Source organism: Calliopsis andreniformis, chromosome 7, assembly GCF_051401765.1.
Source record: "Calliopsis andreniformis isolate RMS-2024a chromosome 7, iyCalAndr_principal, whole genome shotgun sequence".
Taxonomy (NCBI): Eukaryota; Metazoa; Arthropoda; class Insecta; order Hymenoptera; family Andrenidae; genus Calliopsis; species Calliopsis andreniformis.
In genome coordinates this window covers 7047031-7069396 of record NC_135068.1, presented here as the reverse complement: position 1 = coordinate 7069396, position 22366 = coordinate 7047031, and the positions used below count along the sequence as shown (strand labels likewise).

The window sequence follows — 22366 nt, the reverse complement described above, 5'->3', positions numbered from 1 at the left end:
CAGAACTAGAATTTCTATTTTATTTTACTAAATTGACTGTCAATTAAGAAACCTTGAATTATTATATGTGCTCATAAAATAGAATTTTAAAAGTAAAATAAGAAAAACAGTAACATGAATATAAGTATTAAAATGCATAGATAGAAACAATTATAGTATCTATGAATTTAAAATTAACGCGAGAACACAATTTGGGTAGAATTAAATTTCCCGCGGCGGAACAACCCTCTGGTGGCGAAATATGTGAACTAAGTCCGCAGTATTCGAATTGAGACGTTGCAGCGATTAGTAAACTATCATTCAACAATTGAAATTAATATCCTAAATAAAAACTAATCAATTTGTACATTAAATAAGAATATATCGATGTGGTCTAGATATTTCCACAGCGTTTACTGTATCTGTAAATTCCATTATATTAGAATTTCGCGTCCCTTTTCTCTGTCAAATCGCGCAGTCGCTAGTTGGCCCCCTCTCGCCACCTAGCAGCCTCTTTCGGCAGCCCGCTCGAAATGAGACGAGTGACATTAGTGTTTCGGTGGCAATCGGCAAATTCGGACGTTTTTGAAACTTCGCGAATATTTAAGGTACGTGTTAATTATCTATACATTTCTAAATACTATTAGCGTTCTTGTCTATCTTCTATTACTATTTCTACCTAATATCAATAGACTTTTAATTAAAAATTTCCTCGACAATTATTTAAGAAAAGTTTAACCGAATTGCAAGTCCCTTTGGTTTCTGTCTCGATTTATTTTAAACTTTTAACATCAGATTATCATTTTTTACGATATATTTCGGATTTACTTGTTACTTAGTCATAATGTACTTGTTATTTCTTTAAATATATTTAATTTAAATTCGTGTCTCTTTTCTGTTACAGATCTCGAGTTCGAATCGAAGTGACAGGAAGAGGCGCCGATGCGAAATCGACGCCATGACAGTTAACGGTTGATTCAAATGCAGTTTCACGGAGAATCGGTAAAAAGTCGTGAAGACAACAAAGTAGTAAGTCATATTTATGTATATTTATTTCTTTTCCTTGATTGTGTTTGTATTGAATTTCCATCGTATGCATTCATGTGGGTTCTTATAATCATTTATGATCAAGATGAAGCATATTTTTGTAATTTCGAATGACTGACTTCTTACTTCGTTTTAATTACATAAAATGGCGGCTATGAAATTTCAACAAAAAATCATGATTAATTATATTTTATTATACCTCGTCAGGATTTAATTATCCATTTTCTCATTTTTAAAAAAAGTGCAAAATTCTTTTACAAAATCTGAAAATCTCAGCTACCGCGTTTCTGATGTAAGTTCGCAAACTTAGTTTGCACACGTCGCCGCTAGAGGATTTAGTGTTTCGGAACCTTACATTCAATTTGTATTCAGTTTCTTTAGTTTCTTATTTATTTCTAAATAAGAAGCTCAACTAATTTTTAAGAACAATAAATTCATATTATTTAGCATTCATGCATGATTAATAATTTTGGATATAGTTTAAACTCCTTGAATGCAAAACTAATATTTGTATTCCTTTTCCTATTTCAACTACAAGTCTTTTGTAAGCAAAGCAGAAAAATAAAAGAAAGGAAAAATAGATACTTCAAGTAACTCCACTAAAACAATTTAAAGTAAACGTTGCCATCAATTAGTCACTTCAATAAATTTGTTAATAAGTATCAAGTGGAGAAAGTCCATTTTTACTAATTCAAAACCCTATAATGTTTATATACGGAATTCTCTAAATTTTTCTTTTTACTTTTATAGGCTTGTGTCACTTGAATCTCGATTTTCGGGTACTCAATGCAATTCCTCCACTTGTTACTTGCTATTGTACTTAATCATGCAAATACAGTCATTTCTACTACTACTTCTATCTTCAACTAGAAGTTTTCATAGAACTACAAATCCAAAGCTGAAAATGAGAAACAATTCGCATTCAATGAAAAATATTACACATACTAACAAAGCGAAAGAAAACGTACTTTCTTTCATAATTACTAATTACAAAAATGCCTCTAATTTGTACTACGAATTATCTGTAAACGAACGTAATTTATTCTCTATAAAGGCGTGTATGTACGTACGTGTGTGTATGTATTTGACATCAATCGTAAAAATTTGTTTAAAACTTAACAAAGGCCTTGGTATCATACATGACATTAATATAAAATATTCTATACGCATTTTATAATCTACATGTAGATATCCTTAATTCAACATTCACATATACTCCAATGCGTGTATACATACGTATATCGTATATTTTCCTTTATCGGGTTCCATTTGAAATAAATAGTCGGTTTAAAAAAGGCGGCAAAGTTGCTCCATGTAAAAACGAATACTTTTTTACATTCGTACAAGAGTAAATATTCAATTTACAAAGGTTCGAACATAACATATCAAGAGTTTCGAATAAAAACTATCATTTTACTCGAAAAAGAACTACGTTCTATCTTTCACATTTGCTAAATTGGTGCTATTCAGTTATACTTTTTTTTTTAGTCTTAAACGCTACCCCGTATAAGGTTGCTACATAGAATAACTACTTATGTTAACATTCATCTCGATAACAATATAGACATCGAACCACAATGGGGGATAATGGTAGTCTTATATATTTTATTTGTTTCCGGGTCACGCGATGATTATCCGCGGCACGGACACATCAGCGAATTAATTCGACCAGTTCGTAATTTTTTCTGCAATAAATGTATTTCTCCTTCTTTTATTTTTTTTGTTTTAATTTCACTTAAAACTAAGAGTAGCAATAGTAGTTTTATAGCGGCGACGGCGGCAGCAGCAGCAATAATGATAATAATATTTATAATATCCATCGTTAACATATTTCGATAAAATTATATTAATAATTATAGTTGTAATCGTCATGATAATTATCATAATCATCATTTATATACATATATATTTACGTATATACACGTACATGTATAATAATCGCACCCAGCGTTGGAGACTGTACGCATCATAGATGTACGCATATGTTATACGTGCTAACTGTTCTCATAAGAAATCTTATAAGTATCTATTCAATTCTGCTCACGCAATTTTTCTTCTCTATATTTTCCAAGATCGTGGCTTAGATCTAAAATTATAATTTTAAATGTAGAAGTGATCGTCAACACCGCGTCGCATAATTTTCAGAGCAACTAATAATTGTGTTTTTATAAATCTGTTTTATTTTAGTTTGTAAATTTTTTTTTCGTTAATTAGGGCACATCGATTATGATACAAGTAAATTGTTTTGTCCCGCTACAGGTTTGCCTTTTGAACAAATTAAAAAACAAATATTATTTCTCAAATTACATTCCTAGGCACAATTAACAACATTGCTTATAATATTGCATCTTGTAATGCTATATGAAAAAAAATCAACAAGATTTATAATTTTCGGAAAAGAATTACCCAGCAGCCTCTATACATTGCATGATATGTCTAATACAAAAACGTCTTTGTGAATAACTTTCTATCAACGTTAGTTGTATTCTTATAAATTTCCTAAAACTGAAACATTCGAAAGCTCATGCATCGCGGTTCACGACTCACCTCAGAGAGGAATTTAAGGATAAGGGGAAATACTAATATTTAAGAATCGTGGTCGCATTGAGACAAAAAAAATTTACAAAATTATCCAACTGTAGTGTTTTTAAAAGAGGAATTTTCTCCTTGGAAACGCACTAGCCTTTTGAGAATAGAAACAGCCATGAAATTTCACGACAGAATTTGTGTAATGTTTACTGCATCATTAAACGAATTCATTGTTCTTTTTTTGTCAAACATGTGATCACTGTATACATCGTTTTTCGGAACTTAGACACAGCTTGTGATGTTGCAATTGATAGGGTTTGCATTGTTAAAGAAATACAGAGGTAGTTAAATAAATGTAATATAAGTTTTGATAATTATCTCTCGGTGCAATGATCGATATATTAAATTGTAAAGAATTTCAAATTTATCCAAGAGATAATCAGATGTGTTTACCCACAAATCTTATTTTCTAGAGCTCCTCCGTAAATGCGATTGTACTTAATAAATCGTGAGCAAACTCTTTCTGTGATGATCGAATTGTTACGCTAGGTATGTTCCCAACTCGCGAATTTTCACTCATAAGACAACAGCTCTGTCTATGAGATTCGAAAAGAACGTAGTATCGCTCCACGGTCAAGGACATCGACAATGAGTCGTGAAGATGCAATTAAAAAGGGCAGCTCATACTGTTCGCCATACCCAGTAAGAGAGCGTTATTAATGTTCAGAAATGTGTTGAACGTATTGCTCGACCGACCAAATCCAGTTATTCGGAGAGTCAAGTATAGCACAAACACACAATATAAAATACAACATAGTCTCTCGTATGAGGAAGCCGAACGAATGCCTCCTGGTACAAAATTTCTCGATTGGGCTATTTAAAACGTGTCGATTACGAATTACTTCACGCGTTCTTTTCTCTTGCTATCCCATACGATTCGGTAAGAACATTCGAATAGTATATATATTTGAAATTACCTTAAATGAACTCTAAGGAAACCAAGGTGCATGCGTGGGACTTCCAAAACACATCAAGCTCGATGTAGTATTTTTTAAAATGCGCAGGTACGCGAATGTACGATCTGACCTGTACATCTATGTGCTTGTCCAATGTTTTCATTGTTCCAAGACCTAGCAGGCACAAGAGTCACCCTTGAAACTGTTTCTTGGGTCATTAGTTAACTTGATTTGGTCTGGGAATTCATTATACAATTCCACCTGAAATGACAATGGGTTAATATAAAATGCATTAAAGCATGCATGAATAAGCATAAGAGGAAAAATTGTCTGTAATTATTGTCCAACTTACTTCACTCTCCTGAGCTAAAGCATTCTTTGCTATCGTTTGGAAGGCTTGTTCAACGTTAATGGCCTCTTTAGCACTGGTTTCGAAGTATGGAATATTATTTTTAGACTGACACCACTGTTGCGCTCTCTTACTAGAAACCTGTCATAATACATTGCATAATTAATGAAAATATGACAAAGATTACAAATATTAATGCATTTATATTTGAAATATTCGAAATACTCTTACCGCCCTAGATTCTAAGTCAACTTTATTTCCAAGTACAACAAATGGAAAGTTGTCTGGATCCCGCGGAGATGCTTGAATCAAAAATTCATCCCTCCATGAATCTAAAGACTTAAAGCTACTTGGTGCGGAAACATCAAACACCAGTACACAACAATCGGCTCCTCTGTAGAAAGCGACACCTAGGGATTGAAACCTTTCTTGCCCTGCAGTATCCCAAATCTATTAAGGAAAACAAACAGAGGGATTAAACAAATAAAAAATATAATTCAGAAAATAGTACTAATCTTGCAAACAGATATACGTTTACCTGCATTGTAACTACCCTATCGTCTACCATAACTTCTTTGGTCAGAAAATCTGCTCCAATGGTAGCTTTGTATTGGTTGCTAAACTTTTTGTTCACGTACTGATTCATGAGCGAAGTTTTCCCGACCCCTGAATCTCCAAGGATAATAACTTTAAGCAATATTTTCTTACGAGAAGCCATTGTGAGCTAAAAATGAAAAAATATTTATTTATAACAAATTCAGTAGTAAATGGCAACAGAAGCTATGATATATTCTTTAAATTATATTAAATGAGCAAGTTATTATTAATAAACCTTCACATTAATTGTAAAGAAGTTATTGATCTACAAAATTATGTTTGTAACAAAACCAACTTTTCCAAAGTTTCTCCCAATTTAATCCGAACCCACAGAATACCAACATAACAAAGAACCACAAAGACTACAATGCACTATATCCTCAATAAAAACTTGTTTCAATTAACAAATGCACTGCAGAAAGATAATACCAAAATACACAGCTATGAATCACATACACACTGTCTGTAATCAATTTCATGTATATGACACGTACAAATCAGAGATAACAAAATTCAAATTGGTAAATTGGCACGCATCCGGAATGAATCATTACAAAACTCTGAGACATCTGTTCAATTAATTCCACAAGTAAATAGAAACTATGACCTCATCAACATGAAAGAAGCATAATACCTTTCAAAACAAGTATTATAACTCCAATATTCCGTGGACACGGTTCTTTCCCGTCTTACAATAAATATCGCGTTAGAACGGAGCAACTTTGAACACTGAATCACGTTACAAAGCAATATGAGCGTGGACCAACGGTTGCGTTACGGACGCATGACTTTTTTAGTGAATCATTGAACGTGAATGGGAAAAGTACTCCCCTCGTAATGACGTATGTACGTAGCTCGAAAAAATTCATTGCGCAAAGACGTTCGGAGTACGCATTTTGGCGGTTAACGTCTGCGATAATAAAAACTATATTTTCACGAAAACACTGTGCACAAAGCAGCGAGATGGAAATATTGAGAAATAGGGAGCACAGTTGGAGCAAGGAGAAAACAGAATTCGCTTAACTGCGATGCTTGAAAACCTGTCAACACGCGATCTCGACAATTGAGATTTATCGGGGCTGGTGGACAAGTGTCCGAGGAAATGTACGTGACGCTCGTCTGAAAACGTAGGCGACGTTTAAAAGAATAGTACCATAGCGATGATAACTTGCGTTACCTCGAATTAGATAGAAAACAGTGATCGAAACTCTTCTGGGCCAGCACTTCACACAAAGAAAATGGCGTGTTATGAAATCACGAGTATGACAACGATGTCGTCACCTGTTCTTCGCCAGTTTTATCGACCGAGTACGATCAAAAGTCGATTGCTGGAGTCGAGTTCTCGATGTAGGAGGCGGCAGTATTTGAAAAATTTAACTCTGCTATCACTCCTTGAAGCCTCGGTTGAATTAGATAGGCAAGTTACTTGAATTGGAGTCAGTTGTGTTCAAGTAGCTGAATGTCAAGTTTATGTTCACATAAGTGATTACTTGAATAGTATTTATTATTGCAAAGATAGTGCACGACGTCTTGAAGACGTCTATTTTATGTACATTTTATGCCTGAACGTGCCTTACCCTAAATTGTAACTTCAAACGTTTAAAAGATGTCTTTCGGACATTTTTTAGGACTTTACTGGATGTGTTTGAGACGTTTTTAAGACTTCTCTGTGCCATATGGGTGTGTATTTCAAGGCAAGAAAAAGTTAAAAATCTCAGCTTTGCTTAAAAGAATATTTCAAGTCAAGTAAAATAATGGCGGGGGCAATTCAATTTTTAAAACAATTTGAAAGTCGTTCGACTTTATTTTTAAATAACATGCGCTGAAAAAACACAATATATATTCGTATCTTACTTACATAAATTAGACATTCTGTAGAGTATATAAAAATATAAAGTATCTTATGGGACAATGTATCATCTCACGTAGTAACACAAACAATAAAAACATTCTAGTTTACATTTTCATCTAGAAAATATCTCCTCTTAGATGATCTGTTATCACTGTGATCCTCGCTATCGGTATCCCGAATGGTTCTCTTTCTCTGGCGCGAATAATCGGTAATCATTGTTCCGTATGCACTGCTACTCAAATGATTATTTCGTGACGATCCTGACTGTTCAGTGACTTCTTCGTCAGACGACATCTCTTCTTTTATATCATCTACTTCTAAATACTCAGGATTCTCCATTCGACAGTGTCTGATTGCTGTGTACCCGCTGTAAAGTATCCAATCATGTAATACAAGTGCAATTCTGTAAATGTAAACTTATTTTATATTAAACCATACCTCGGTTTTCGATAAAGCCTATAGTAGCCTTTATTATTATTCAGTTCAGCTAGTTTTAGCAAAAACTTCTCATCGTGACTGATTACGATTAACTGGAAATTCTTCTGATGTTGTGATCGTAATTTAACAACCCTTTAAAATAAATATAACATTATAATTTAGTATAACATTAATGGCAATTTCTAAATGTGAAAAAACATACTTGGCTAGTGCATCTGCTAAACTATCTGCATTTTCTTGATCCAAATTTGTCGTTGGTTCATCTAACGCGAGAATACCGCAATCTTTGCAAAAAGTCTCTGCCAAAGCAAGCCTGATAATTATCGATGCCAAAACCTAAAATGAAATTTACGTGAATAATCAGATTCACTATTTTTTATGTCAATGTTATTGTGGAATATACTTTTTGTCCAGCACTGCAGCGACCCTTCATATCTATCACGTGACCATGTTTTGTTTGAACCAATTTGTAGTTGTATGTTCTTCTCATGCTACCTATACCTTCGGTAGCATTCGTTTGAATCTCTACGGATGTTGTATCTGTCCCAGTATACACAAGTTTCCACAACTGTTTCATAATTCTATTAACCGATGCCATTCGCTCGTTGTGGTATTCTATCATAGCAATATCTAATGCTCTGCTATATGCTTGCAAATTCAGTATAGCTTCTTCTGTAACCTGATTTGAAAATCATTTTAATATTGAATTATTTGAATAACAGTAGAGTTGTTTAAAACATGTTACCGTTAATTCGATGCATTTACTCTTATATTTTTTGCGAGCCATTCTATATGTTTCTTTCTTCAATTCTTGAGTGTACTGTCGAATAGCCCTATCTAATTCTTCTTGATTACCTTTAAGCATATTTTCCTGTAAGTGGACACACAAAATATTAAAATTGATGTTTTTCAAATCTTAAATTCGTAATATGTTAAGAATATTATACTTGACGAAGTAGAGCTTGTTCTCGATTCTGCAAGCTTCGCCATTCTTCCATTATTTGAGCGTGATTTATGTCCTTTATTTTTTCTACCAAGCTCAAATATTCTCGTTGTAAAACTTTGGTAGTTTCTTGAATTTTTCGTAACATGATATTGTCGGACAATTCTCGTTTCCTTATTTCCTGACGAGCAATTTCTTCTTTTAAGTTACTTATCGAAGTATCGATATTACTCTTTTCACTCGAAAGGTCGTTAATCATTGTTTCATAGTGCTTTATTTTCGATTCAGAGCGTTGTAAAGCTTCAGGAATTTTACGATACACGAATGCATCGACATCATCCTGCACTTTTTGCAGTTCGGATAAACGTCGGGTTCCCTCTGCTATTAGCTTTCTATCTATTTCTTGTTTTTCCCAATTCTCTTTCTGAAAAAGTAATTGTTCTTTTTCGTTGCATTCTAAATTTTTATTACATACAAAAAAATAAACAATCATACCTTCTTTTTCTCTAATCTACTCATTCCTGATTTCAGTTCACTTTCTGCCGTCATTACTTTTTCCCTTAATACATCCACTACTTTACCGAGAGAAATTTCCTTCGTGAAAAATTCGTCCTGTTTTTCCTTCAGTTGTTTTAATTTTTGCACATCTGAACGTATTCTTAATTGCTCCTCGTGCAACGAATTCTGTTCCTCCCTAGCAGTATTCATTTTGTCATTGTGAACGTTTATTGTAGATTGCAGTTTTTCAATATCGTCACGAATATTTTTTAAAGACACTTTCAATTCTTCTCTTTGAGCTTGGGCTTCGCTGAGACTACGTTTCCCCTCGATTCCTACAAGTGTACAAGAAAAGAAGACAATTGCAAATGTCTTCAATTTCAAAAAATAATTCTACGGTACCTGCAACATTCATGCGAGCTTCTAGGTTATCAATTTTCTGTTTAAGATCAGATATTTCATCGATGTATCTATCCCATAACATAATATCTTCAGTAATATTCTTGCATGTTGTTAATTTATTTTCAGGACCAGAAACTGTTTCTTTCAGCTCCTGTATACTCGTTTTTGATTTTGCCAATCTGTTTTTAGACTTTTCTAAATCATTTCTAAAATAGTTAAATAAATTATCAAATTAGTAAATAAAAATAAATAAATGTGCAAATATGGTAAAAAATTTACGTTAATTTGTCCAATTCAATTTCTTCCGATTGTAACACTTTTTCAACGACTGGCTTTAATTGCAACATCTTATCATATTTTTCTTGTTGAACCTTCAATTCTATTTCACATTCCTTCAAGCGATTCGGATGACTTTCCATTTCAATCTCCATTTCTTTTAACAAGTTTGCGATAGTTTCACGTTTTTCGAAATTTCGGTGACATAAAGGACAACAAGGATTTTCTTCTTTCAATTGCCTCATATATTCTTTATAAGCGGCTCCTTGATGAGCGTATAACCCTCTTTTATCTTGAAGATCTTTCACTTTTTTGGACTGTAATAATAACATTTCATCGAAATCTTTGTAATTACAAATCGCTGAAATCTTAGCTTTATCGGCTGAAAAAGAATGTAGTGTTACGAATACAATAACAATTTCTATGAATGTAAATATTTAACTTACATTCTATTTCTTTCTTTTTCTTTTGTAGTTCTCGTTCAGTGTGTGCCATTGTTGCAAGCAATGTTGTATGATTATGTTCTTCTGCTCGAATTCGTTGCTTAATGGATTCTGTTTGATTTACCTAAAATTAATAAAGGTGATAAAATAGATGCACTATTTGTATACTGTAGAATTGATTTTTTATTACCAATTCTTTCTGGGTCGTATCTAACTTATTTTTTAGTTTGGTATATGATAGTTTCTTAATATCCATTAAGTTTATGATTGTAGTCTCATGTTTGCTCTTTAATTTCTCCACTTCTTCTTCTTTAGAGAGCAAGGTTTTTTTATGCAATTCTAGCTCAGCTTGTAGAGAACTTTGCTTCAACAATAATGCAATTTCTTCATCAATTGCATTTAAAAGCGCTTCTGTTTCATCTCGTGATTTAACTTTATCCAAAAAATCTTTCTTTGCATCCTCCACGTTCATTGCCTCATTTAATCGTTGAATTTTACTTTTTACTGCTTCCATTCTTGATTCGATAGAGTCTAATTTACTTGCTGCTGCGCTAAGCTAAATACAGACAAACCAAGAATAAATAAAAGTCTAAGAAAATAGTAATCATTTCTTTAAAAAATAAATCTGCAACCTGCATTATTTCCAATTTTATTCTGTTAATTTCGTCCCTTGCCTCAAGTACTTCGTTTTCTTTTAATTCTTTCTCTGACTCTACTTTTGAATATTCGCTACGCAAAAGATCTACTTCTTTCTGCAGCTTCTTCTCTTCTTGCTCTCGTTCTAATCTATTTTCTTCTACATTATGCTCCAACTCTCGCATTTTTCCTTCTAACCTTTTAGTGAGAGCTATTACCTCTAAAAAAATTCAAAAATTTTCAGCTATAGAAGTGTGCATTTTACATTTATTTTTGCGTGTATAATATATAATTAAGCTTAAACCTATTTCAGATACATTTGAGCCTACAGGCTCAAGATTCCAAGCAGACAACGTCTCATTCAATATTTTATTACGCATATAAACCTTCTTTTCTTGATCTTTAATCTGTTGTTTCAGAGAACCACTGATTACTCTTTCATCAGCTAACATACTCGATATCTTTGGTTCTTTATCAGCTATTTCTTTTAATTTTATTTCGAGCTGCATAATATAGGAATAGAATTAAATTTAGTTTAAAGTTTCATTAGAATTTTAAATATAAATGAAGCATACCTCTTTTATCTCTTTAGATTTTGTAATAAATATTTTTTGCTGCGATTTAATCTCAGTTTCTAGTTCATCAAGTGTACCTTCAAAAATTTCTTGTATATTTTCTTTCAATCTGTTTAACTGTTCCTTGGACATTTCATATTCTGCCTTTTTGCTTTCTACAAAAATATTTACGTTTACATATAAGATTCATTATAGAAAGAAATGATTTTCATACATTTAAAAAAAGTATTACTTTCTTCAGCTAGTAAATTTTTATACTCTGAATCCATTTCAGCAATTTTTTTAACTTTTCCATTTATAGGTTCCAGTTCCTTTCTCATCTCTTCTATTTTTGTCTTAACATTTTCCAATCGTTTTTTATGATCCGCAAGCTTTGTTTCTTTATCTTCGACTTCAGCAACAGTTTGTTGGTAATTTTTTTTCTGCTCTTTCAGTATTAATGTCTTTTGTTTCATCTCTTTGATATACTTCATGATGCTTTCCAAAGCTTTATTAAATTTAGCACTATCAAAGATTTCATCAAATTTTTCTTTCAACTTTTTTCCATCTTCGAATGGCCAACTGAGATCTTCTTGATGACAAAATATTACATACTCTAGAATTGGCTTAGAGATACCCATTGCTAGAGTAAGTTCTGAATTGACATTAGTACATCTATTGGTTATCGATATTACCTAATATAATAAATACAGCAAGTTAATACAAGCATGAATATGATAGATGAATAAATCTACTCTAAATGCCTTATATTTATATTCTTTACTTAAAACATACTTCTTTTGTTCCTTTCTGAATTCTGCTCAAGGCACTGTCAAGAGTTTTAAATCTCATAGTAGAAGCAGTTTTCGTACACTCGATTGGCCTACATATTATGTATAGATTACCCTTCGCATCAAATATTTCTGCTTTCACAACTCCTCGGACCTACATACAGAACAATATTTTAGTATTTGTAATTTAACAAAGGACTTAACAAAGACTACAAGAATAAAAGAATCGTACTATTGAAGTGCTGGACAAAGTTGGATCATGGATGAAGTATTTTCCACGATCCGAATTAGGTGGAAACTCGCCGCAAGTAGCAAACTTCAGTGCCTCGATAATTGTCGTTTTCCCAGTGCCATTTGGGCCAAGAATGAGAGTCAAAGGTCGAGAGAAACGAATTGTAACTTCTTCACTGTCGTCGCCGAAATTGCGAATACCGCGCACGGAAAGTCTTCTTATTCGTGACATCGTTTAAATTACGATCTTAATATAGCTTAGATCATCTCAAGCTAATGCAACGCTGTAAATTGAAATAATAAGTTGAATTGTTACACCAGACAAGTGTGTAAAACAACAGACACTTATATCGTGCTAATGACGTTTCTCCTCGACTCGATCTGACTCGATCTACTTCGAATTCGCGCGAAACTAGCAATCCCAAATCTAACAGAATCTTATTCATAGATAATAGTGTTTTATAGAGAGATATCTCTGTTTTTCATTGTGTGAAACATTCTGCAGCGACCCAAGTGATACATGAAGCAAATTGTGGAACGCTGTAGATGCAATATATGATTTTGAGTGTGAAGTCATGAAAATGTATTAAACCAGAAGTTAATAATTCAATTCATATTAAAATGCTAATTCAGTTATGAAAGTTAGCTAAGATTTTCGGTGATGTATATTTGCTACACGATTCTCTCTGTAATTAAATTTAAGAAACTACAAATCTGATTCTCATGAAGTGTTAAATACCGATTAGACCCATGTGTCAGTTCACAACGCCGGTTAAACAAGACACCTGCTAACCTTTCAGGTGGTGTGTCTCGAAAAACTGTCACTTCACTCATACGTTGAATGTTTAGAGCAAGAATGAGTAATTTAAGAAAATTTATAGGTAATGAAATTCTTTTCTGGGTGGTCGTGTTAATATACCAACTCTTAATATTTTTACATCACTTACAGTCAGTTTTTTGCAATCGAGTTAAAATATTCTGGAAAAGGTTAGGAATTAACTATTCACACATTTAACTTTTAATTTTCATAAAGATATTGGAGCAAATTTAGCGGATCCTATGTACCAAGGAATTTACCATGGGTCACAGAAACATCAGCCAGACTTAGATAAAGTTTTAGAACGGAGTTGGAATAATAATATCTCAAAAATTATAATCACTGCCGGTAATATAGAAGAGAGTAAAAAGGCCCTCGAGATAGCACGAACAGATGGTAAGAATTTTGTACAGAAATTATTGAGGAAAGTTAGAAAGTTGTGTATTACATCGACACTGTCGCGTCTCTCTATCACGGCTAGCCTTAGTCTATTATTTACAAATTCTTTTCATAGTATTCAAGAGTTACGTTTCCATAGAGCTATCAATGTTTTTGAAACAACTGCAACAATTTTGATAGAACTAATACTTTATTTATGCACCTTGCAGGCTTTCATCTGCGAGAGTTAAGATTTCTTATCGTAACTAATGTTCCTTTATCTCAGATTAGATTGCAATGCGATCAGTGCATAGGAAGAAACCGATGAAAGAGAGATGCAATGGTTGCTGTGATTCTATATTCTAACTGCAACAATATGCATGTCAATGGAAATATCTAGGTATACATTATTTTATCAAATTTTATATTGTATTAAACTGGATTCTGCAAGGTAGTCTAATAAAAATTAGCACCTTGATTAAGAGAACTATTTTTTAAATAGAAATTGTTTGATGCAGGAAGGTTCATTGTATGGTACAGACTTTTTTGTAGTTAGAGTCACTTAGGAAATATGAAGATTGTCTATGGTTTTTCTAGAATACCCCTAAGTAGCCCTTGTATCTTTTTTTAATATGACAAACACACCCTCAGATTTAAGAAATTACAGTGGTAGAGATGGATTAAACTTAAAATCGAAACATAATTATCTTAAAAAAAAATTTCAAGCTTTAAAGAAATCAAATCAAGCTTTAATTTAAAAGAAAAATCGTGATTCTACATTATTGTCAGGCAAAATTGGCCAATTTTTCTCCAAATTTTTCTGAATTATTCTTTTGTGCATTCTATCTAATAGAAGTAAGTTATTACGTCATTGATCTATTTTGACCTTCACTGACCCTGTATTATATGTCTTTGTATTCATCTTAACACCATATAATAGCCAATTTTATACCAAACAACTTTTATTCAAAAAATTCTTCCCTGAACTAAAGATGCAAATTCTAATTGGATCACCCTGTATACTAACTGCTGCATATATTCCAGGCAGATTATTTTCAACAGTTGGTTGTCACCCAACTCGTTGTAATGAGTTCGAAGAAAGTGGTGATCCAGAGGCCTACCTCAAATCATTGTCCAACCTAGCTGTAGATAATAAAGATAAAATTATTGCTATTGGTGAAATAGGGCTAGATTACGATAGGTTACAATTTTGTTCCAAGGATGTGCAAAAGAAATATTTTGAAATGCAGTTATCCTTGTGTTCTACTTTAAAATTACCAATGTTTCTGCATTGTCGTAATGCTAGTGAAGATTTTGTAAGGATTTTGAGAAAACACAAAGACACACTAACAGCTGGCGTTGTGCACTCCTTTGATGGCAATCCAGAAGAGGCTAATTCTATATTACAAATGGGATTATATATTGGTATTAATGGATGGTAGGTTAGACAAGTTACATGACTATAATTTAGGCAGACAAGAATTCTGACTGTATCGCATTTACAGTTCTCTTAAAACGGAGGAAAACCTTTTTGCTGTCACAACTATACCATCAGACAGATTAATGATAGAGACTGATTGTCCATGGTGTGAGATAAGACCAAGTCATGCATCTGCAAAAGATGTAATTACGCATTTCCCATCTAGTAAAAAAGAAAAGTGGCAGCCTAATCAAATGGTTAAAGGGAGAAATGAACCATGTACCATAGTGTAAGTACTAAACAGTTGCTGGAAAGCTTTGGAGTTAAGTTAGATTTATGACACATGTTTGCACATTACTGTTTGGTTCTTTCACAGTCAAATTTTAGAAGTACTTGCAAGGATTAGGGACGAAGAAGAGGAATATTTGTGTAATCAAATATATAAAAACACAATGAAGGTCTTTTTTCCTCATGAATTGTAATGCTGCGTTCACACTGGAACAGTTTGCGGATAGTTCTGTCAATGTGGACGCGGCATAGCGTATTAAGAAAAACCAAGGACTGAAATACTAATTTATAGTGTGCATTTACCACTGCACGCTTATGTAATCAGGGAGGAATGCTGTGAAATTATATAACAAAAGATTTTTACCAAATTCATTTCTTAGAAGGAAGGAAATGAAGATACTCATTTTTACACGCATAACTCTATGGATGTGACTGATGTCACGTTCCAACGATCTCTTTCCATATAAAATTTTAGTATATTCTTGTTAAAATGATCATTGTCACTATAATCTTCATTAGTTGCATTATTAACACTAATAATAATTACTATTCCTATATTTATCAACATTATTCTACACCTATGAACATACACTATTATTACTCTTATTGCTGAATCTATTAAGTTAATGTTCTACATGTATTAAGAAGTTACCCATAACCCTCTACTCCTCCTTTATTTTTATAAGAAAAATACCAAAAAATAACTTTATTCAATATACTGTTTAATCCACATATTAACTTGTTATCATTCAATCCACGTACCAAAAACATCAAATGAAAATATATTAGTAAATACACAAAATTGATTTATGTTTGACACTACGTGAAAGTAGTCTATATATTACTTTAATCATTATTTTGCTTGACATAGGTATTAACTTAAAAAGAGTGGGGGTGACACTTTGATCAAATTTCCAAATTTTCAAAATGTCGTAATTCATCGGATCCTGATACATTCTTGAAATATCACAGGTGAAATGGCCGCTGCAATATATTTGGAAATATGCAACGTTCGGAATCATAAAATTAAATGCACAGGTGTGGGAGGAGATTTTTATCACCGACAAAATCGGTCAAAATGTCCAATGAATTTCATTCATGGAACTTTAGACAGTGTTTGCACCTTTTCGTACACCCAATCATACGTTTGACTCGCTAATGATTGCGTTGTATCAATGGCTTTTGAGGCATAACTTTGCAAATTTTCTGGACTTAGTTTCCCACTAAAAAAAAGCATGAACATCATAGAATAGAATGACTTATATTTCTAAGGAATCTTCATACTTACACAAAAACGTTGTGTTGCAACCACTGAAGTATCGCAATCGAATGTTCACTAACTTTTTCTATGCACACATTTGAATAAACTTTCAATAATTCCAAACCTTGACTGCTCCTTAAGCGAATTTCATCTGTTATCCCAGGAACATAATGTTCAATCTATAAAGTATACATTTGCACATATTTGCATATATTTGGACCACTCATAATATAAATCAGTATTTATATTATACACAAATATTGCGTATGAATTTCTTATACTTACTGTTTGTATAACCACAGGTCCCTTCTCCTTACTGTACGCTACAGCATTATCATAAATTTTGAAAGAAACATTTTTCATTACAAGGAAAACGTCTCCAGCCAACTTCACATAAGGTTTACACACTTCGACAGTTGCTTTATAATATTCTGGTGAACTAGCTTTTATAAATTCATGCACCTTAGAAGAATATTCTTGTATCGCAATCCATGTCTTGTGCATGTGTTCAGACAATCCACTGTTCTTGTAGAACTTAACTGTACTGGACTCTGAGTAAATACAACATTAATAATTTATTATTATGCAATAACTTGTTTATATTAAACAAATACAGTCTTTTCTTGGAAATTAACAGAGGCTTAAAACCATTTTGGAAGGTAGATTTTTTAGGAAATTTTTGCTTTTGTCACAAGAACTTATCTATATTATCATTTAATGGAACACAGCATGCTTTTTTCAATTTTCTTTGTGAAGAAAAACAGAATATTAAATCACATTGAGGACAAATGTGCTCTTCTTTGTAAGACAAACAAGATATCCTCCTTTTTTAACGCATATCAACATATGCAAACTCACTCCATAAAGTTAGTTTTGAGAACTAGTGGGGATGGTCAATTTCCAAGGAATTACTGTATTCACAGTTTCTTTATCCATTACCTTTAAAACTACCATGTCTGTGTACATCGTAACTCATAATAGCAGCAGACAAAAGTAATAACAAAATAACTCCCTTTCCCCAAGGAAATTTCTTATTAGATGAAACTGTCATTTTTCCTAGTAGACCCTACAACACAATAAAGAAGTGAATCGTTAAAACAGTGATCGCCAACAGGAGTTTCTTTATCTCCAAACATACTGATAAAAACAAATTCATCGTCACGGTTATGAATTAAAGGTCAACACGAAGATACCATAAAACCATTGTGTCGTCACTACACCTAAACCAATTACCGCCTTCCGAGTCGCGTTACATGCAAATTTCTTACCTCCGAGATTGTTGCGGAAAACAGAATATTTCCTAGCTTTTTCTGTTATTATTTCTTTCGAGCACGCGTCTGCTGATGAAAAAAAAAAGGCAAAAACGTGATGACGATGAACAACGACTGTCGTCACTAGCGTTGCAAGGGGACAATATGCGATCGATAACCTACTCCCGAAAAAACAAGTTTTTACCTAACCTAAGCTGTACCTGCGATTTTAATTTATCGGGAAGCCTCACGAACGATACGATAAGGCGAAATTAACTCCGAGTGAACGCTTCCACAGGTGTCACTGAAACTTGCGCTCGGCCGAACGATTCCCTCACGCACGCTTAGACACTCGATCAAAAGCCACTTCATACGTTGTGTATACCGCTATACCGACGTTAAACACCTCTTTGCGCATACGTAACGCGTAGAATATTAAGGCCCCGACGCGGGCCATTTCAAACGATTTCGAACACAATTATACACAAGGTGTAGCAACAAAATTGGGACATTTTTGGGGGGAAAGTTCTGAAGAGTTATCAGAAAATTTGGGGTATCTTTGGAAGGTATTCTACATACCTGAACTCCAGAGCCTCAGTGTATTAAGATACATGGAAAAACAGTGGACTTACTATACTCTGGTTCTGGAGTCCAGATATTCAGGCAATGAAAGCAGTTCATGTGTATATATGCCTAGAAACATCTAAGTTTTCAGTTATGTACTGTTTTATATTGTGCAAAATGGTAATGCTTGTCCATTAATGGGTTGAAGGAAGTATCACACTGTACGCAATATAAAATATAACTAAGAAACTGAGCATTTTGTAGACATATATACCTTCCAAAAATGTCTCCTTTATGAGTGTGTTCAGTTTTAATATAAATATTTGTGCGATTGTTTCCCTAAATATTACAAAAGGCAAAAAATATTATTTCTGGAACTCTATATTTTTTATTCCGTATTCTTATAGTTGATGAAAAGTTTTCAAAACGTGAAATTTTAATTATAAGCTATTTTATGTTTACTAAAATGTTCTCTAAGGCATTAGATAATAGCTGTTAATTAAACATTTTATGTACATTATTTATTTGTCTTATTAGTGGAGAAAGCAAGAGAAATTCAGAAACAAAAATAAGGGTAAAAAAGGTAGTAACGAGCTTATAGCTAGTAAGTACTGTATTCCAATATAAATATAAACCTACCTTGCATATTTTATTACAACTATTAGCGAGATTTTCATCTCTGCCTTTTTTCCATCTTTCGTTGGATGTCTGGAATACTATACACGTTTCTTTCAAACACTTTGTCTTTAAACTTGCAGGCAAAGTGCTCCATTTGGCATCTAAAAAATGTAACATAATTTAAGTTTGTAAATATATACAATTTCTTGCTTTTAACAAAAAATAATAGATGTTACTGACTTACCGATATAAGTTAAAAGAAGCTGAGATTGGTATAAATTTTTGGCATGAAGAGATCTCCAAACTGAGAAACAAAGAGGGTCTGTAGCCAAACAATCTACAAGTGCCTTTGTTAATTCATCTCTATAGCTAGCATGTACTTTTTGAGTAATCTTCCCCATTAATAATTCAAATAGCTTCACATAACTTATATTTTTGTTTTTAAATAATATTGACTAAACATAAAAAAATTCGAGAAATATTACAGTCTGTTTAAAAGTGATCATTTACATTCATAAATATTATATATGCTTACTCTTAATTTTTCGATGCTGTTGTTGATTTCTCTACCCACAGTCGTAGGAATATTAAGCTTCCCAGAACATGTATCTTCGACAATGTCGAGGTACAATTCTGGCTTAAGATCATGGAAGTTCTCGTGTCCAAACACAAGGTCATTAAGGATTTGTGCTACATAACTAGAGTAACTTTTTGTTTCCAGCATAGGGGACATTACTTCGTGCCATACTTTCAAACCCACAGCTAAATTTTTTCTGCCAGCTTGGGACAGAGCCCACAATAAAGACAAGCCCACAGCTTTCCTGTTTTGATAAGAATTCCTTACACTAATCAGCTTAGGAATGTTAGCAATGGTTATCTCAGGATTAATAGATCCCAAAAGTTGTAAAAATATTTTATGGCCCACAATGGGTGATCCCTTCACCATATCTGTAGCTATAGTAGTTAAGGTATTCTCATAAAAAATTTGTGCTGTTTTTTTCCCTGCCATTTCAATGGCCTTTTCTAAAACGGAGCGGATTTGCTTAGGTACTATGCTTAAGGGATAGTCTTTTGGTTTTCCAGAGAAGGTTGGGTCCTCTTTGTCAATAGGTATTTTTACATTGAGATATGCAGCAAGATCCTTCAACCAGATCAATGGACCTTCAGGAAATCGGATTTGTCCAGAGGCCAAAACATCTTGGAGCTCCTCTAGATCGATCTGATACAAGAAAAAATTCTAGTGATTATTCGTTTATATGAATGGCAACAAAATTCAATAGAAAGTATCTTACAGCATTCAAAGCATCCTTTATAGACTTTGGAGGCTTCTCCTTAGGTTCCTGTTTCTTCTTATCCACCTGTTGTTTCTGCTGTTTCTTCTTCTCTTCATTTTCCTTTGTTTTACTTTCTTTTTCCTTCGATGGTTTTTTATTTTCTTTATTATTATCCAAATTATCATACAGAGTCTTCACTTGGCTCAAGGGAACTGAAATAAACATATTTTTAGTTTGTACTGGGATTCCACATTAAACACTCTGTGCTGTATATGTATGTTAGAAAGTAATTTGTACGCAGACACTGATTGAGCAATATTTTTGATTAGTTATAGAATTTTTCATTAATAATTTTTCAAGTGAAGTATGCAAGAATTGAATAAGGTTAAAAAGTGATAGTTTACGAAAGTCCTCCACTTTCGGCGCATTTTCGATGAATTTCTTTTTTTCGGCCTTAGTAAGTTTGTTCACTTTTCCATTGCTTTTATCCTTTTTGTTCCTTCCAACCAATTCCCAGCCGCCAGATGACATATTGCAATAAACGGAGTAAACAAACAGACTTCTAACAATACTACTAAAAGGCACTGGAGTGTTTGTTGGCGATTGTGTGTCGACCGAATATCGGACGTGGTCACGCATGCGCAGTTGGCGACTTGCCACGCGCTATTCCTGCTCACGTCAATTCATTTTTCGTCGATCCTTTTATAGAAAAAATATTATTAATCATATATTGTATATGAAAGATTAACAAGAGATAATCAATATATATAAAATATTACGTATTATAATTTATTATTGATATAGTTAAACATACAGCATTGTGCATTTTAAAATACACTCACTTAAGATTGTTCACACGAACTTCCTCCTTTCACTTAAAGTTTAAAGCAGCAGATGCACCTGGAGGGAAGAAAATATGAATAATCTTCGTGAATTTTCTTTCTTCGTGTAGAATTGTTATTGTATTTGGTTTCCTTTTCTTAGTTTTGTTATACATTTAGCTATAATACATAATTTTTTTTACATATAAATACTAATTCTATAATTCACTTGTGCAGTGTGTTCGATGATGGGCGTTATAAATTTTAAGGGTCGATTATACACGTTAAAATAAGATGAAAAATAGCCAGATGGAAATGCGATTGAGGCTTCATTTCAGAATTATTAATTGTTGAGAAAAAATGTGAATTGTGTGTGACTTGAGACTTATTCTGTTGCTGACATGAACAAGTCAGGTCAGACACGGCAAAGTCAGTAGAATAAGTCTCAAGTCAGACATAAGGAAGACAGTAGAATAAGTCTCAAGTCAGACATAACGAAGTCAGTAGAATAAGTCCCAAGTCAGACACAGCGAGGCCAGTAGAATAAGTCCCAAGTCAGACACAGTAAAGTCAGTAGAATAAGTCCTTATAAATATCTTCTAAGATGTCCTAAAGACACATACTGATTTATGACTTTGAATGTTTCAAAGACGTCTTTTAGACATATTTAGCACATCTACTGGATGTTTCTAAGATATATTTTTAAGACGTCTCTGCGTTATATAGGATAACATAATCACAAATAAGGAAATCATTACAAACTCTTTTTCCAAAATTTGAGTTATATTCTGTCGAAGGTGAGCAAGTGTCGGCATTTTCTTGGTCAGCAATGTAAGCGAAGAAATAAGAGAAGATTGAGTTTGTATTTTGATCGAGTACGCGTGCACTGGAGAATAGTATTGATGCTTGACAAATACACGGGGTGAGGGGATTGTTTCTATGTAGATTAATTTATAGTCAGTAGATACACAAGTGTCTTCCACACCCCGCGCACCCCTAAAGTGCAGAAGCCGAGTGCAATTGTGCCAGTTCGGTGCACTTGCACTTGGTCAAGAGTCAAACTTAATTTTCTCGATAGTACGAAGATTTTATTTCATGCTTTTTACTTAATTTTTCATGTACAATCATTATCCCCTCTTACTATGATTTTTCGG

At 33.1% G+C, this 22366-nt stretch overlaps 4 protein-coding genes across 6 annotated transcripts; 1 reads left to right on the top strand and 3 right to left on the bottom strand.

Annotated features, from left to right (window-relative positions):
* Positions 1 to 3183: 3183 nt before the first annotated feature.
* On the bottom strand, positions 3184 to 6733 carry Rab7 (RAS oncogene family member Rab7). 2 transcript variants are annotated; one of them, XM_076382506.1, is made up of 5 exons: positions 6635 to 6733; positions 5399 to 5584; positions 5092 to 5310; positions 4864 to 5001; positions 3184 to 4772 (listed from the first exon to the last, which is right to left on the bottom strand). In XM_076382506.1, exons 2-5 carry the CDS (start codon positions 5576 to 5578, stop codon positions 4686 to 4688), a joined length of 624 nt encoding a protein of 207 aa, XP_076238621.1. In that variant the 5' UTR covers positions 5579 to 5584; positions 6635 to 6733; the 3' UTR covers positions 3184 to 4685. The 2 variants fall into 2 exon arrangements, with proteins under 2 accessions (XP_076238621.1, XP_076238622.1); XM_076382507.1 differs by lacking the exon at positions 6635 to 6733 and adding an exon at positions 6092 to 6231.
* A 494-nt stretch (positions 6734 to 7227) lies between these two features.
* Rad50 (DNA repair protein rad50) lies at positions 7228 to 12921 on the bottom strand. Its single transcript, XM_076382502.1, has 17 exons — positions 12523 to 12921; positions 12295 to 12444; positions 11753 to 12194; positions 11521 to 11675; positions 11250 to 11448; positions 10942 to 11165; positions 10500 to 10865; positions 10313 to 10433; positions 9870 to 10248; positions 9591 to 9796; positions 9186 to 9523; positions 8695 to 9114; positions 8493 to 8618; positions 8151 to 8426; positions 7950 to 8083; positions 7748 to 7879; positions 7228 to 7676 (listed from the first exon to the last, which is right to left on the bottom strand). Exons 1-17 carry the CDS (start codon positions 12751 to 12753, stop codon positions 7409 to 7411), a joined length of 4167 nt encoding a protein of 1388 aa, XP_076238617.1. The 5' UTR covers positions 12754 to 12921; the 3' UTR covers positions 7228 to 7408.
* Positions 12922 to 13122: 201 nt separating this feature from the next.
* Positions 13123 to 15981, top strand: LOC143181845 (deoxyribonuclease TATDN1). Of its 2 annotated transcripts, none has more exons than XM_076382505.1 (5): positions 13123 to 13321; positions 13555 to 13734; positions 14761 to 15154; positions 15222 to 15425; positions 15513 to 15981. In XM_076382505.1, the coding sequence occupies exons 2-5, from the start codon at positions 13581 to 13583 to the stop codon at positions 15616 to 15618; spliced, it is 858 nt and encodes a 285-aa protein (XP_076238620.1). In that variant the 5' UTR covers positions 13123 to 13321; positions 13555 to 13580; the 3' UTR covers positions 15619 to 15981. The 2 variants fall into 2 exon arrangements, with proteins under 2 accessions (XP_076238620.1, XP_076238619.1); XM_076382504.1 differs by having other exon boundaries at positions 13123 to 13402.
* A 525-nt stretch (positions 15982 to 16506) lies between these two features.
* Tmem214 (Transmembrane protein 214) lies at positions 16507 to 20987 on the bottom strand. Its single transcript, XM_076382503.1, has 9 exons — positions 20796 to 20987; positions 20410 to 20603; positions 19653 to 20336; positions 19362 to 19572; positions 19139 to 19278; positions 17625 to 17751; positions 16971 to 17236; positions 16713 to 16864; positions 16507 to 16647 (listed from the first exon to the last, which is right to left on the bottom strand). The coding sequence occupies exons 1-9, from the start codon at positions 20920 to 20922 to the stop codon at positions 16521 to 16523; spliced, it is 2028 nt and encodes a 675-aa protein (XP_076238618.1). The 5' UTR covers positions 20923 to 20987; the 3' UTR covers positions 16507 to 16520.
* Between the last annotated feature and the right edge of the window lie 1379 nt (positions 20988 to 22366).